This window comes from Lissotriton vulgaris, chromosome 7, assembly GCF_964263255.1.
Source record: "Lissotriton vulgaris chromosome 7, aLisVul1.2, whole genome shotgun sequence".
NCBI classification, from domain to species: domain Eukaryota; kingdom Metazoa; phylum Chordata; class Amphibia; order Caudata; family Salamandridae; genus Lissotriton; species Lissotriton vulgaris.
In genome coordinates, this window is record NC_141695.1 from 688855811 (window position 1) to 688873669 (window position 17859).

The 17859-nt window shown below is 42.5% G+C and overlaps 1 protein-coding gene across 4 annotated transcripts in view; it reads right to left on the minus strand.

The window, feature by feature from the left end:
- Positions 1–17859, minus strand: part of TEX2 (testis expressed 2) — a 716722-nt gene that overhangs the window by 204061 nt on the left and 494802 nt on the right. For all 4 annotated transcript variants that reach the window (XM_086930910.1, XM_086930912.1, XM_086930911.1 and 1 more), the window contains exon 5: positions 1827–2074. In XM_086930910.1, coding sequence (XP_086787036.1) covers positions 1827–2074 — 248 coding nt within the window. The remainder of the gene's footprint in view (positions 1–1826; positions 2075–17859) is intronic.

A 17859-nucleotide genomic window follows, 5' to 3' on the forward strand; every position in this document is an offset into this window, starting at 1 on the left:
GCATGCGGATGGTGGGTCGAATGGCGGTGAAGCAGGCACCAAAGAGGTTGGTCAGCTCATGCTGTTCACAAAACCCACATGAAGTCTGAATCTTAGCAGACAGTATATATGGGTATCTATGGGGTAATCATTGTGTAGCGCTTGGCTCTTTCAAGACTGGGGAAATATATGAGAGGTGATTCAATGTTTGTATGTTGAGCTGAATGACAAGGGATTTCTAAGGGATTTATTCGCGACTGTTAAGTCTAGCATCGAGCACTGTCCCTTTAGAGTGTGGGGCCCCTCTCTCTGCATTTGATGTGCTGTAAAAAGTCCATTTGAATATGCCTCAAGGTGGCTTATGTATGGATATTAGGTCTCTTGAAAGATGCAAACAGTAGGAGCCCTTGCCACTTTCACCATTTGTTACCAATGCCCAGGTGAAATATGCCCCGGGAGGAGGCCTAATGAGGGATGCAGTCACTGGATACCACGCTGCTGCTACTTCGAAGTGAGGCCAGGGTGTTATGAAGACGCAAGCTTACATAACACCTGGCTATGCCAAGGCTGTCAATGCTGCTCAGTGGGTTTCGCTCCAGGCAGGTTGGAGAGCGAGGCCACGTGCCCATAGTCAATCTCTTCCCTTTTCCAAACAACTGTGACAGATGTAAACAGTAGGTATCACAATAAAGCAGCTCAACAGTACTGACTCCCCGGTGCTGCATTCAGAACACACCACTATGTTTATGGAATCAAAATATACACTGAAGTAAATTCCAAGTGTGGCCGATGAGAAATTATAGACAGGCACCAGGTGTCAATGGAAAGCAGCGACCTAGGGGTAATTTACATTTGGGCATCCTATTCGTAGCATGTTTGGCACACTTACTTAGACAAAGGTGAAGATGTGAGCTAAGAAAAAGAAGAGCAATACCCTACATGGAAAACATTAATGAATTTGCCAAAAGCTTTAAAAAACGAAATGGTGTAAATTAATCATCGGCTTTTCATCGAGAGGTGCAACTGGGAAAAACGAAGAGCCAGAAAATGACTGCGTGTTAACATGGAAGGTGAGAACGTAACAGAACAAGAAAGCAGTTGTTCTCTCAGAGGAGAATTTATTTACTCAAAGTTACATTCACATTCTAAACTTTGATACCCACTGAAGGAAAGGCAGGCAGTGCCGGTGCAGCAGCACTGGTTTGACATGCTAGTGTATTCCAAGATCACCAGCTAGCCTAGCTGTATATTTTTTTAATTTGCTGTAGACGCGACAGCAGTTTCATAGACAATTCATTACACATTACAAGTTTCATGTGTGATTAAAATGAATGTTCAACCCAAACGTTTAACCATAACTATCTTTAAACACAAGTAAGACTGCCTCTATCAACACCAAGAACTGGCTCAAATTATGCTCCAAGTTTCAACAGCCTGTACCAACAGACAAGCATAACACCCTGCACAACAGACATACATCTCGGGTATGCTTTTGATTAAAAACTGGCATCCTTGTATCCTCGTAGGCAAACAATGGTGACGGTTAGTTTGAGTAACAACTGAAAGATTATAGAAAAGAGGCAAAGATTCAGTCTTACTGAACAATTACTTTAAGGGCTGGTCTAGTCACTGGCAGGCAGGTACATAGACAGACAGATACACTCTCTCTTCTCTCCCTGCAATGCCACTATCTTGACACTCTCCTCCTTTGAAAAGATAGTGAACCTTTGTCCCTCCCTAATTCCTTGTACAGCAGTAGCTATGTAAAGAATACATACATACAGAGATAGAAGTTATTCAAAAGTGGCCTTAGCTAGACTGGAATAGTTCCCCTCTTGGTTACTAACCTTTTTCGTAGCTGTGGGGCTACTCTCTGCACTGTTCACTGGACTAGCCGCCGGGCTTCTATCTTCCTGTGGAACACATTTGGCCATGTAGACATTGTAGTCCAAAAGGATCTTCTGTCGCACGCTTCCTGCCAACTCCTTCGGTTTTGTCTGGGACACAATTTCATCCAGACTTCCTTTACTGCTGCTGCGAGAGTGAGTGAGAAGGCCGGACTGGCTGTTGGTCCTGCTGTGCGATGATAAAGCTCCTAGAGAAGACAAACAAAAAAAAGATTACATTGTCACCCAAGAAACCAGAGACAGAGTTCCAGACAGTAGAAGCCCAGCTCCCATACTATGGGCCAGATGTAGGTAGCCAATTACCGGTCGGTAACAGCCGAAATTCGGTAATTTCGGCCGTTACCGACCGGTATTTGGAAAATGAGATGTAGGTGGGCATTTTACCGAATCGGTAATTTACCGAATCGGTATTTTAAGGAATCGGTAAATTACAGATTCCTTAAAATACCGAATTGGTAAATTACCGATTTTGCTATGTAGGGAGCACTCAAATGAGTGCTTTTCCCCTTTTAGGATTTGTTATTTACCACCAACTACAAGTTGGTGGTAAATAATGAAAACCTTGGAAAAAGCATTTTTTTTGCTTTTCCAACAGAGCCATGTTGCAGACATACATGCCCTTCGGGCAGGTATGTCTGCAACATGTGCACCCATACACAATTGAGGGGTGCAACAGGGTGTCAAAGTGACACCCTGCCACCCTTCAATGTTTCCCCCAATTACCGAATCTGTATTTATTTTTTCCAGGCCCATAGGAATGAATGGCAATTACCGAATCGGTAAATACCGATTCGGTAATTACTGAAACTTACCGATTCGGTAATTGTTTCGGTAAAATTACCTACATCCCATTTGCCTGTTCTTAAATACCGAATCGGTATGATTCGGTATTTAAGAATCGGTAATCTGGGATTACCTACATCTGGCCCTGTGTGCTTTATCTTCATATATGTTATTGATTGCTAGTGTTGTCACCAGGAGGAAAAGGAAGGAGGCCCAAAGAGATCTTATGCCATCGTATCTTGCATCACTTGCTAGGGCCTGGCATTTTAGAAAGACACATTTCCTTATAATATTCGGAAGCAATCTACAATATCCCCAAAACACAGTGATTTTGCTGATAAAACTCATTTTTCATTAATGTAACTCAATGGCACTGAGAGCAAGTGTTGGGGTGTGGGATGCATCATTTAGTGCACCTAATAACATTTGTTACCTCGGTGTTCAGTAATTGTTTGGTACCATGAACAGAGCATATGCTGCAAATTAAGCTCTTCAAATTGGAGCATAACATTAAAATGCAGATGGTAGCGATTTCTGCATCAAAACCGGCTTGTCTCATATTGCTCGCGCTTACCCCCTTAAATATTTGAGTTTTTGACCTGCCAACATGTAGTTGGGGAAAACTGAAAAGATGCGGACTTAATCGCACCAGGTAGTTTCAGAGGGCGGTACACATCACAGTTCATAATCCTGACCCCAGTGCAATAAAGGATTTGTGCAAAAATAGGATTTTCAGAGCCTGTGTTTCATATGCTACCTAGTTTACACAAGAATCATCAATGATCTGCCCTACTTGAAAAAACTCACAAACTACTGAGGTCCCCAAGTCCACAGTTGAGATCTCTCAAGACTTTTTAAAAAAAATAAAGGTTCTGCACAGACCACAATCTTGAATAGGAAATCATATAAAGAGGCTGTACCCACTATAAAAGATCTCTCCAAACAACTACATTGGCATTAGGTAAAAAAGAACCACAGCACACAAAAAAAGAAACATAAAAAACAAATCAAACAAACATCCTACTGTTTATTTTAAGCTTTTCTAATTCAAGTGTCATCAAGTCTGATGATTCAGTTCAAGGAAACATTCAGTAAACAAACTGAACGCATCTTCACAGACAAAGCACCTCTGATGTATGTCATATACCACTAATCACATCCTTATCAGATTCCCCTTTGCCCGCGCCTATAGGGTAAACCAGGACACTGTCACCCGCTCAACTCTTCCAATCCCAATGACCTCTCCTCCCTTGACATAAGATCGCATTGTGTTTGTAATTACTTAAAGTCTAACCCCTATCAAGGAAACATATGCCAGATTAGAGTCTCAATGACCATGCCAATCTCATCCTGAAATATTGCATGTTTTTGAAGGAAATAGAAGTATTTCCAACATAATGTGACCAGGCTAGGCTTCATTTGTCAAGGCACTACAAACATATTTGTGATCCATGGGAAATTGATTATGATTGAACACTACCACTACTGCCTTTAGGACACCTTCCACCACAAAGACTGCTGGCTTCTGCTTCAAACCACAACACAAGGCATCAGTCAATAATAGTATTACGAGCTTGATACTATTTCTGACAAAAAAAATCTTCTCTGTACAAATTACGGATTAATTTTCAATTACACTTTTGTAATCATAGAGGGCGTTGTAATGAAGCCATGGAGTTGAACTAATACAAATAAGGGTAGTTTACTATGTGCCAATATCATGGCCCACTGGTGAGGAGGAAAGAAACACGTCCAGCCATCACCAGATCCAACCGCTTCACTCTCACATTCCAATTGACATCCAATAGGACATAGCCCCCATTCCACTTCTGAGATATGCATGACATGACCCACATTCTTAGATGACAATAAGCAACAATATCAATTCAATAATAGACGTAACTATACCACAAACGTCTCTTCTACCAGAGAAGGTGTGTAGTGATTCCTTCTGCTTGAGTGTAAAACCCCAACGTTTTTGCCCTTTCCTGAACTTGTTCTTAGTCTCTCCTGATTGGTGAAATCTGTGTACATCCCTCAACCTCTGCACTTCTGTAAACAGACTCTGCCTTTCGCACATGCGCAGGGCACACTGATAAAATGTGTGTGACCATAACTTTGCCGGGCCTACTGCTCTGCACCCAGGCATATCTACTTGATTTTGCACTGTGGTATTCTGACGTCTTCCTGTTATAATCTGCTATGCTTGCGATGCATTCTGTGCACACCTCCATTGCACTCTCCTCTGCTCAGCAGTATGTAATGTTAAGGAATGTTGGTGAGTGGCTGGAGGTTTCTTGGCAGTTAGAAAGATTGGGCTGACCAGGGGATGCAGCTCCTGGTGGATTACTTTAATATGTAACCTGTAACCTCTAACCTAACCTATAACTTCTTCAATAAACCTAGAACTTGCTATTCCACATGAACTAACTACGTAACTTCTACTTACAAAGAGAGTAACTTTCAATTACAACGCTTCCCCTTGTTAAAACACATGCCTATAGGATCTGTATTATTAAACCACTGGGTGTGAATTTCAAGATCCCAAAATCCCTTCTCCAGAGAAGTGCCAAGAGAGATATTTTGTCAATTTCTACATGGAAGACATGGGAACCCTCCTTAACAACATCAAGATTCACCAATAAGCTAATAATAGAGAACTCTACATGAATATCACCACCACCCATGCCATCCATGGACTTAAAGCTGTATCGTTCTCCTTCAGGATTTAATTTCTAGCATCACAGAGAGGATAGCAATAAGATATCTAAGAATGTTCTTCATGGTAAGATATTCCTAGTAAATAAACAACAGCATCTCTGAGCACTAAGAAAACTCCCCAACCGGAGGGGAACAAGCACAATTCTTCCCAAGAAAGCTGAGCAAAATGAGGAATCTTTGTCCCACCTACCCCCTTCTACAGTTTGCTCCATGCAAAGAACTTGAGGAATGATGTGAAGCACAACAAATTAAATGAGACAATCCTCAAACTAGAAACTCGGATGAACACAGAGTTAACTATGGAACAGCTTAAAGCCTAAAGCTTTTAAAAAGCGTGAAGATATTAACAAAGTTAAAGTTGTGACCTCAGTGTGGAACAGGGACATCAGATTGAGAAGTTTGTAAATTATAGGACATCAGGAGGTCAACATGCCCCGAGTTTTCCAGTAAGAGATTTAATTTAACAGATGCTTTTATACAACTGACTAAACTCAGAGATGGACCCTCCGTGAATATTGTCAGTTTCACTACACTCTGTTTAGGGGAGGTACCACCCGTCAAGATAGCAAAGATCAAACTTTTCATGATTCTGGTGATAAATAAGTAGGAGCGGAATTGTGTTCTACCTTGGGTTAGAAGGAAGAAAATACTCAATCACTCCATGTAAATCCTCTTGTTCCCATATATCTAATAAGAGAAGATACGGGGATGTGGCGGCGACTCCCTAGCTCTCCCGTGAGGCGGGGACGGAGACCGGCCGGTGCGACTCCTTTTTCTCATGTGAGGACGTCATACTACCGGATGTGCTGTAGGAATATCTGAAGTTCCACCAGGTTTCCTTAAGAAGGCTGCCGGAGTGCTCTATACCCACTTTTGCTTCAAGTGAGTGTTGCACGGAGCTATCGCGGTCCTGGACGGCATTTTAAGGTGCCGCTGACGGGGCTCTGCTCAAATGCGGTCTTCAATCTTCTGCTCCTGGCGTACCTCATCTGTTTCTAATGCCTTTGTTTCCTCTTTCCACTTCACCTCGCTCTAATATGCCATAATGAGGTTGCTTGCTTGACTGGTAATTCCTTTTGTATTTACTTCAGGACGGCCGCCATTTTGTTTACCGTTGCAGCCTCAGCTCCCGTTTCAAGCGGCTCTCATTACCAGGCATGCAGCACTGTTGTGTTCACCCGCATAAGCTTTTTTGAAGCTAAATATCAACATTGTCATATTTGGTGGCTACAGTTATTTATCACTTCTCTGCTATCTGACTTTATACCACAACTCTGACATCGCTACTTGCCTTCAGCCTTTTCCCTCACCGTTCCAGCCAATTGTACCGAGTGCCTTTGCATAGCACGCTCTTATCTTACTTCAAGGAAGATGTTCATGCCCTTCACCAACCGACTGTTTATTTATTGCCTGAGCATTTCTTCAGCTTATTATACCATTTGACTGCATTGTTGCAGTGTACTAATGTCATCATATTACATTTTGCATTGAGATTTTCTTTACTTTTTAAGATACAAGTTAGTCACTTCTGATGCTTATCTATTTTTCAAGTATCTGAAACTTGGTCCTCTTGTTTCAGCTGTGCTTTTTCTGTGCCTCTTATTTCTGCATGTACCATTACATTACTTATGTGCCTATTACGCATTTGCATATACTAACTTTGCACTTCTTGTACTTATGCCATAGTTTTGACCTGTGATATCTGTATCATATTTATTATATGCTTACAGTATTTTCTGTTCTACATACCTTCACTCAGTTATTGATTGATGTATTGCCATTCAACTTTTGGTACATTGGAATTTCATTGTTCTTGAATTTCATTTGTTGCGTTACTCTACTCCTCTATGGGGAGATTATCTAAGGACTTATATAAACCATCCTCCTCTTCACGTAAATTCTTGATCCATACGAGCTCTCGCTACCAGTGTCTCACAATGGAGGACTCACTTGAAAGTTCACCTAAAAGTTCATCAACATCTTCTACTGCATCAACGTCTGGCGCTAGTGAAGGCGCCTTCAAAAGATTAAAGAAGGATCCCCCTTCTCCTCCCAAGCAATCTACTTCGGTTACGATGGACATTTTGTTAGATGAAATTAGGGCCCTGCGACCTTTTATTGAGGAGACTAAAACTACACTCTAAATGCTGTCTGAGAAATGGTCCAAAGTCGACGAACGGGTCACTCTATTGGAACAGAATGCTGACACCCTTGCCTCCTCTGCATCCAAAGTCGACCCACTATGCGCACAAGTTTCAGCTCTACATAGGCAGGTTAAAAATTTAGTGAACAGAAACAGAAGGAATAACCTTCGCATTTATGGTCTACCGGAAGGTTCAGAAGGCTCTGATTCCATTGCTTTTTTCAAATCCATTGACAAAAATCCTTCAACTACCAGAAAGCACTAATCTCAATATTCAGAGAGCACATCGTCTAGGTACTCCACCAACTGCGATATCTGTTTCTGCCACCAAAAAACCAAGAGGTGTTATCATCTACTTCCTCGAATACACTGATTTGCTTCAAATCCTCTCAGCTGCCAGAACCATGAAACGAATTACCTGGTCCGGAAACCCTCTTTTCTTCTCACAGGATTATGCAAAATCTACTGCAGACCGACGCAAAGAGTTCTTATCCCTAAGACCACAGCTTCGATCATTGGGAGCACACTTTGGGCTATTCCACCCTTGCCTTTTCAAAGTAACTCTCAACAACAAAACTACCCCCTATGATGATCCGTTGAAGTTGAAGAGCTTTCTTTACTCCCACACTGTAATCACGATGGATATTGCCTCCGCATCGAGCTCTAAATGACTTATTTCTGCTGATGGTTTAGGGACTTACTGAGTTCATAGTTGCTGTTTATGATTGTTACTTATAGAAAATATATCGTGCTGCATATTTAGCGTGTTTTTTGGCTTACTAATTTTCTTGTGCATTATTCTTTTTTCTCTCCATACAGATTTTCTTCATACATGTCATTCCCCTTCCCTATGTCTTTGGAGTTCGTTGGGGTTGTTTTCCCTTCCCGCCTTCCCTTCTGAGCTTTGGACACGTCATTGTTCCGTGTGGCCTCCATCCTCCCACCCCTTGTATGTTTTGGACGCTACGTAAGTTAATCACTTCTTCTTATATCTTATTTTCTTGTACCATTTTTTCTCCTCTTTACCCTTTTCTTTCTTCATCTTTCTCTTCTGATCATTTTTCTATCTCTGTAATCTCCTTTGTTTTGTTGCTTCTTCATGACCTCCAACTGACAACTTACTATTTTCTCTTTTTTATCTCTCTCTTCTTTTTCATTTATTCTTCGTTGTTTCTCATTACATACAGTTTGATCGTTGTTGAATACAGTTTTTACCTTTCACGATATAGCTTTACTTGGCTTTTAATGTATATGTACAGTTTTTTCATATGCCTTTAAAAATTAGATCTTGGAATTTCAGAGTGTCAGAGGTTTACACTCACCCATTAAAAACAGAGGGTTTTAACGCATTTAGCAAAACTTGATACAGATATTGCATGCTTACAGGAGTCACATCTGTCTGCTGAAGAATCAATCAAACTAAAGAGGGGCTCTGTGGGAGAAGTCCTTTTTTCCCCAGGAGATGGTAAACACAATGGAGTCCTTATTTTGTTTCGGAAATCCCTCTCAGTTAAGATTATTACACAATCTAGACCAAACTGGCAGCTGGGTTCTGATTAAATTTACAGTAGACAATGTCCCTATTTGTCTTTTGAATCTTTATGCCCCTACGACTGGTGATGCATCCTTTTGGACTTCCTTAGCTCCAAACATTACACAATATTACGACGATAATTTCATAATAGCAGGTGACTGTAATGAAGTTTTTGACCCTTTTTTTAGACAGACACTCCTCCAGTCCTTTCCTCCCTCATAAATCTCATAAAGCTTTTACGCGTACTATTACTCAATACAAACTTATTGATGCATGGCGGCTATGTAACCCCACTTTGAGAGAATATTCCTTTTATTCATTGACACAACACACTTAATCACGCTTAGATCACTTTTTTATTTCTCACCATCTATCCCAATCACTGGTAGCTGCGGACATTGGCTCCATTTTGATCTCTGATCATGCTCCTGTCACTATAAATCTGGATATACTCCAAAAACCCACCCTAACTCAGAAATGGCGCTTTAATAACTCTCTTCGTTTAGGCCCAGTCTTTACGACTTCTTTTGCCTCTTTCTTTCAGGAATATTTTCTTTTAAATCAATCGGACACTGTTTCTTTTCCTGTTGTTCGAGATGCCTTTAAAGCATCAGCTAGGGATTACATTCTTAGATACGTCTCTAGTAAGCGGACAAAAGGGCAGCAACTCTCTGATGACTTGCTTTCCAAAATCAAACAGCTCGAGCACTCTTATTACTCTTCTAAGTCGACAGCTTCCTTATCTGAACTTATCAAAACTAAATTTCAGTTTAATAAAGAAACTATGAATAATGCCTCCAACTTCTTGTTAAGATCTAGTGCCAAATTTTACGGTGGCCAAAATAAAGCCGGGAAACTATTGGCTAATTATTTAAAAGTAAAACAGAATAAGCTTAACATAGACTCTATTTACGGTCCTGCTCACTCTTTGAAACACAAGGATGATGAGATTCTGAATGAATTCCTTCTATTTTACCAATCACTTTATTCTTCTGAAACACTTTCTCCTGATCAGTGTATATCTCAATTTTTGTCCAAAATCCACCGCCCTCTTGAAGATCACCCGGACCTTTCAGCTTTGGAAAACGACCTCACGCAGAAAGAACTTTTTGCTGCTTTAAAGTCTCTTAAAAAAGACAAAGCTCCTGGTCCGGACGGTTTTACAGTAGAATTTTTCACTCACTTCTCGCATATACTTATTCCCAAACTACATGCGCTCCTGTCCACCTTCTTCCAATCTGGCACTTCTTCTGGATCTTTCTCGGATGCTCTCATATGTCTCATTCCTAAAGAGGGTGAAGATCCACAATTTTGCAAAAATTACCGGCCCATCTCCTTCGTCAATATTGACTACAAAATCTTTTCTAAGGCTTTAGCCCTACGTTTAGAACCTGTGTTGCCTGATTTACTGGGTAAGGAACAATCTGGTTTCGTTAAAGGTCGACTACTTACGGACAATACTTGTTTGTTTTTTTACATCCTTTCCAAGACCTCCCATTCCTTTCAGTCTCTGGCGGCTATAGCTCTTGACGCAGAGAAGGCGTTCGATAGAGTTGAATGGCCTTATCTTTTCCGCACATTAGATTTGTTTGGTTTAGGCCCAAAAATCTCCACTCTAATTTCTATCCTATATTCTCATCCCAGAGCAGCGGTTTCGGCCAATGGTGGTATTTCTTCGTACTTCTCCCTTGGCAGAGGCGTGCGGCAAGGATGTCCACTTTCTCCTTTTCTCTTTAATTTTGCCCTAGAACCCTTTTTGCTATGGCTACGTCAAAACGATAAGATCCATGGTTTGAATTTTCAACAAACTGATGTTAAAATGGCAGCGTACGCCGATAATGTTTTATTATTCTTATCTAAACCTCAGTCGTCTCTTCCTGCCTTCTTAGATGAGGTTAATTCTTTCGCCTTCGTATCTGGATACAAATAAAAAAAAAACAATTGTGAGATTCTGCCTCTTACCAAATACACTTTCAAAACAGACTTTGCTAATTCGGGGTTTTCATGGAATCCTAAAGACATCAAATATCTAGGTCTTCATTTTACACCTTCTCTTTCTGGTACAGTTGCTCGGTGCATGGACGATTGCATACAACAATTGACTACCCTAACTACGAAATGGCATCCTTCATATTTATCTTGGTGGGGCAGATTGGACACCATTAAAATTATGCTCTCACCTATAGTCCTCTTTACAATCTCCAATATTCCAATATCAATCCTTTTAAAATATTTCCAGAAAATTAATTCCATCTTATTTCTTATGGGGCCACAGGAAATCGCGGATGTCCATTTCCAAGCTAATTCGGCCTAAGACGGAAGGTGGGGTCAATTTTCCCAATTTTCTCCTCCATCAATGATCCATTTTACTGAATCAGGCTGTCTGAACCCTCCACGAAATCTCCCCTTTGGGCTATACTTGACAATCGTTCATTTCTCCATTCTCTTTTACGGAATATCTTTCTTTCTCCCGCAAACCACAATCCTTATCTACCCCTATCCTTAAGCACACGTCTAAGATTCTTCCACCCCCCTCTCTGCCTTCATTTTTTGATCAACCTATATGGCATAATACTTCCATTTTAATAAATAATAAACCGATTTTTTGGAAATCATGGCATCATCGAGGCCTTATTTGGATACGCCAACTATAGAATCAAACCTATGATCAGATTATTTCCTTCTCACAGGCTGCTGCCTCCTTCCATCTTCCACCCACTTTTCGTTCCAAATATCCTAAGTTAGTACAAGCAATTCAACTAGCTCACTCAAAACACATTAATTCCGCCTCTACTCCTTTTCCTGAACCTACACACATGACTGCATTGCGGCCCCTACTGCTCCATGACACCACCGCTTCTAAAATATATAAACTTTTAAATAGCCCATCTGTTCCAAGATTTAAAACCAAGACGGAAGCTTTGACAGTCTCTTGGCCTGTGGAATTATGGGATAGACTTTGGCTTAAGTTACATAAATCTTCTAGAGCTGCAAACACCACCCAGACACTCTGTTTTGTATATAACCGACTCCTATTGTCACCGCTCGTTCTTAGCACAAGACATTCTGACACCTCAGATAAATGCTGGACTTGCTCCTCACCGCGTGCAGACTTATTTCATTTACTTTTTCACTGCACCTTGTTCATAAATTTTGGAATAAAGTGTGGTCTCAAAATAATTCTATTTTTTCCTCCAATCACCCATATCTCCTTAGGTAGCGTATCTCCTATTTGGAAAGATTGTGACGCTAATACTAAAATAATAGATTTATTATTAGCAGGAGCCTTCCAACAAATCACCACTAATTGGAAAGATTTTACTAAATTATCGTATCAAGCATGGTGGTATGCCATTTGTTATAACCATCGACTGGATACGACTTTTGTTTATCCACTCCATTTAGCACCGAAACGAAGAGACCTCTGGGACCCGGTTACATTATTTATTGACTCAAGTGCTAGCCGCTCTCTGCCTAAAACCCCTTTTCAGCAAGAAGTACCCCAACCTCCACGACTTCCTTCAATTTATTATTTTTGGAATCTATTATGTTCACTTTATCATATTTTACCTGTTTTATTCATTATTAATTATTGTCAGTTTTTCATGGCGTATTGCTAGGTTATTATTCTATGCTCTATACACCTGCCATTTTTTCTTGCTATGCTGTATGTTTTTTTCTTTCTTACCTTCAATGTAACTATTTTTTACATACTGTTACCCTATTTGTATCAATAAACTTATTTTGAAACTTAATAAGAGAAGATACAAGTATTGTACCCATTACGGAATGTTTCATGATTATAGGGGAAAAGGGGGCATCTTTTCTCCTGTTTAACTGTGAAAAATCTATAGAGATGTATGCATTTTTAGAGATGAACATGTATGCAAGCTTAAAAGTAGTTGGATGATAATGTCTCTGGCGAGGTGGTACCCTGGTAGGGAGGGTGGAAACATCCAGAGTGGTAGCTTTGAATATCTAGTGACATAGTAGTCAGAGGTCGGCGTCTTCCTCTCCAACTGTGAACATGACATGCCAATTGTGTTGGGTGACTTGGAGCTTCAGGGCTCATGTGGAGATGAGGGATTTTGTATACGTGCACATTGGTTGCACACGAAAGATGCGTATTACTTTTATGTTAAATGAAAAAAAAAGTAAAAACATCCTTGGCTGTTGTAAGAACTTTACCATTATTTCAAATGTTCATATAGTATGGACCTAATCCTTAGTGGCCACAAGATTCTTTACACAGTAAAGTATATCTTGCCACGTGTAGGATGTGTTATTCCAGGCAGATAATTGCAGGAAAAGCTTGGAGGAATATTTAAAATAACAGGTTTACAGAAATAATTGATCCTGGTCTTGCATGCTTACAGGGGATTAATAATTATAGCAAGTGGCATAGATTTTCAAATCGTGATGGGAGTGTGGGGGGGGGGGGAAGAGGGCGAGCTGGATCTCCTATGGAAGGTCCCACTTGTTTTGGAAAAGCTTTATACATTCATACTATACAAGAGATGCGCGCAGTCCTTCACAAGGTTTCAAAAAGATCTATTGTGCTATGTCAGTAATAAATTGCCAGACAACTTCCAGCTCCAGTCAGCTCTCCTGATCAACGGGAGCCCAAGACAGCATCATAAAGGAGAGAATCAGCTGGGCAGTAGCCTCCTCAAGGGCCACAACAAATAGATTGTGGTCGATTTCAATGCAGATTCATTACATGCACCATCTGCAATCTCTCACATGAGCCGAGCCTGTTGTAGCTAATTGAAATCTAAGGTGCACAACACACTGATTAGAAAGACAGAGAAGCCTAGTGCTTCCTGAAGATGCCTTGTTCTATTGGTTCCAGAGTGGTTCTGCCTATCAGGCTGAAAAGGTAAACAAAGACCCTCAGAACCACCCAAACAAACATCAGTTCAAGGGTTTCAGCCATTTTTAGTCCGTGGTAAAGTCTAGTCCTCTGCCAGCAGCATGACTAGTGAGGATTCCAAGCTAACCTGGAGTGAAGGCTGGCATGCTCAAGGCAGTCATTTACTTTACCCTAGTACAGCATTGTTGCCTGATCAGTAAAGAAAGGCAATCAAAGTTAGGGTCAAATCTGAATGCACTTCTTCCACGGCAAAGAAAATGCAGATTTGCAGCCAGGATATTCTTCACCACTGACATACCAAACAATGTTCTTTCTGCTGAGTTAATGGACGTTCTAAACCATAAATAAGCCACAAGCCAGCTTTTAGAGCATCCTGCATTTTTAAAGTTGTACACACAACTGTAATGCTTTTGTTATCCGGATGGTTTATGAAGTTTATCCAAAAAGAGTTACCTAGTTTCCTTTTACAGATATAGCAGCAATATAAGACTTAACTTCTGGGGTTCCATCATTACACTTTTAGGACTGCACTGTATTTAATTACCTTCATTATTCTTTACCAGTGTTATGTAAAAAAACAAAAAAATATTTGATGGCCTCATCATTTACTAACAGAACTCAGAATCTTATTGGCTTTAAGAAGTAACTTAATACCCATATTAAACTAATTTGTGAATGACCTTGGGGGTACTTGGCGGATCAAGCCCTGTATGCAGTCGTCCTCAGTGAACAGGACTCATTGGTAAACGCTACCACTGAGGTATTCAAATGGTTTTTGTTCTTCTTGGAAGGCAATCTGACGAGAGAGAATGAATGGATGAAGGGCTGGACCTTGTGTCTCAGCAAAGTTTAGTAACTCAGGGCGTATCCTCGTCTCTGCCCATTTTCAATGCAGACAACAAAGGATTCATTTTATAGTGGAACTCCAAGTTAAGGTTTTCCTTTTACATCGACGAAATTAGGAGCACCCCAATGAACTTAATATCGGTCTTTCTGCTAAAGAAAAATGAAACCCACGTGGAAGGAGCGTGGCATGAGTAGGAAGACACAAGTTTGCTTCTTGAGTGTTTACCCGGGGGGAGGAGGGTGGGCAGGAGAAGTCACTTTGTTTTTATGCAGCATGCTTTTGAGCGAAACCTGCGACAAGTGTGCAGATGGGGTGGGGCCGCTTGGCCCTGTGGGCCCGAGGGGAGTTCGGCCTGGACCTGTGGTGGTGGTGGGTAGGGGAACACGATTGACAGATATGGTAGACTGCATCCGAATGGCAACGTGAAATGTGTGAGGCCTGAATATCTATGTAAGGCGCTGTAGAGTGAAAGCCTATTTGTGCGGAATGAGGGTACACATTGCACCGCTGCAGGAAACGCACCTCATCGAGAGGGAGGCGCAGAAACTAATGAAAAAGTGTAGGGGACAGATTTTTTCCTCAACTTATTCTTGATTCACTTGGGGGTTTCCATGCGGGTGGCTCCACAGGTCCCCTTTCAGATCCGGGGCTACAAGGCAGACATCCAAGGATGTTTAGTTTTGGTACACGGTGCACTAGGTGTTTACTTAATGTGTATACACTCATTGTTGATGACCGGGAATTTCTTGGTATGCTGGAAAGGGAATTGCTCCTGTATGTAGGGGTACCATTGACATGGGTTGGCGACTTTAACTGTGAGCTGGAGGGGCTATTAGACAGATATCCCCCAAGGCAAGGAACCAAACCCAATATGGCAGCTGGACTCAAGGTGACTATGGAGCATATGGATTGTATGGATATCTGGAGGGAGCTCCACCAGGTTGTCTGAGGATGCTCCCGTTTCACTCCAGCACATGAAGCCCACAGTCGCTGCAACAGGGTTCTGATAACAGAGGACTGCGCGCCTTTGGAGCAGGAGGCACAATATCAGGTTTGATTTCTAACGGATCATGTGCCACTGATAGCAGAGTATGTGTTGAGGGGGCAGTGCCTGGTGGGTGCCACTATGGCGACTACGATCGGAGGTACTGCACGATCCTCTGTTTCGGGAAGAGACACAAGAGGGGCAGTCAGGCTTCTTTGCGAACAACTACGGATTGACGTTGCTCTGCGTACAGAGTGGAGCGCCCTGAAGGCAATGATACGGGGTGAAGGCATGTCATGTGTGGGGGGTGGTAGAAAACAACTGGAACAAGACCTACAGAAGCAGGAACAGGTGTAGACTCGGTTGCAGCAGCAGGCTGGTACTACACAGATGGAGGGTGTGGACCTCTTGGAGGCCAGCGTGAGATGGAGGCACTATGGGACAGGCTGGATTGTTAAACGAGGAGCAAATACCGACAGAGGCTGCACAGGGAGGGGAGTGAGTCAGGGAGCATGTTGGCATGGTTGCTTAGGAGAAAAAGACCCCCGATAATCCAGTCTTTACTCCACCCAGACAGAACCTTGTTGAGGTGTCAGGCTGGGATAAACTCCCTGCTATGAGATCACATGGCAGATGTGTGTGAGGCCCCAGCCACAGGGTCCCTGATGGAGGCTGAGGCCGTACTAAATCAGACTGCGGTTCCCAGGCAGCCAGCTGCACTGAGGGAGGAACTTGAGAGGAAGATACGGTTGAAGAGGTAATAGTACTACCAGACCTCCTCTGGCCTGGTGGCCCGACGTTGTTAGAGACATTGCAGGAGGCACGGCGGAGCGGTGAGTTGCCCCCATTTATGATGGACACCCTGATCGTTATGATCCCAGAGCCCAATAGAGAACCAAGAGCCCCAGTGTCCTACAGACCGCTGTCTATGCTTGGAGTGGGAACACAAATATTCTCCAAACTAGTGGCTGCGTGGGTTTAAGAGGTGGTGCCTCATCTGCTGGATGGGAATCAATGCAGATTAATCTGTGGTGCCTCATACATGTGCTGTACTCGCTTCTGGACGAAAATGGAGCCAGCCTTGTGGCACTGGGCATTGCAAAGGCTTTCAATACCCTGGGCTGAATGCATCTTTGGGAAGTGCCGCGACGTATGGAACTGGGACCGGAATTCCTGTCCTGGGTGTGTTTATTATACGCTGAGCCCACTGTGAGAGTGCGAACAGGGAATGTGAGTTCTGGGCCAATCCATGTCAGAAGGAGGACGAGACAGGGCTACCCTCCATCACCAATGCTTTTCCGGCTGGCGATGGATCAGCTGGCGATACTCCTCAGGCAGGACCTTAGTGATTGGGGCATACAGGTGGGCCCTCCCACACACATTGTGTCTATATAGGCGGATGCTACGCTTGTTTATTTGAACTGTCTGGAGCACTCAGTGCCGATACTTCTGGGCATATTAGAGGACTTTGGACGGGCCTCTGTACTACATATCAATTAGACAAAGATGATTCTCTTTCCCCTGGGGCACCTTGTGGGCCACCTGGCGGAGGCACTTTCCCGGACAGAGTTTTCATTGGAGTTGGTGAAATTCCAATATCTGGTTATGCATATTGCACATACGCTGAGCCTCCAATACGACCTGAAAATGGGCCGCGTTGCCCTCTGGTCTGCGGGGAAGGGTGACATTTTGGAATACGCTGCCGCTCTTGGTGATAGGCAGGGTAGACCTAGGTAAGATGGTCCTCCTACCCCAATGTCTTCACGTTTTGCAGAAATCTATATGCAACATCTCATGGTCCACATTTACAGTATTGCACAGCCGGCTAGTGTCACTAGTGTAGGCGGGTAGGAGGAGTAGTGTTAAACTTGAACTCTTAAAATTAGATCCTGCCGAGGGCGGATTTGGCCTCCCCGACTTGCTGCTAAACTACCTGGCCGGTCAATTACAATACACAACGCTTGGTACTCGGAGGAGGAGAATGGGGAAACACGCTTCTGGCTGGGCTGGTGGAGGTCGCTGACCTCTCTAAACACTTTATGGGTGCCACAGGACTGCCCATATGTGGTGAGAGAGGTGGTAAAAAC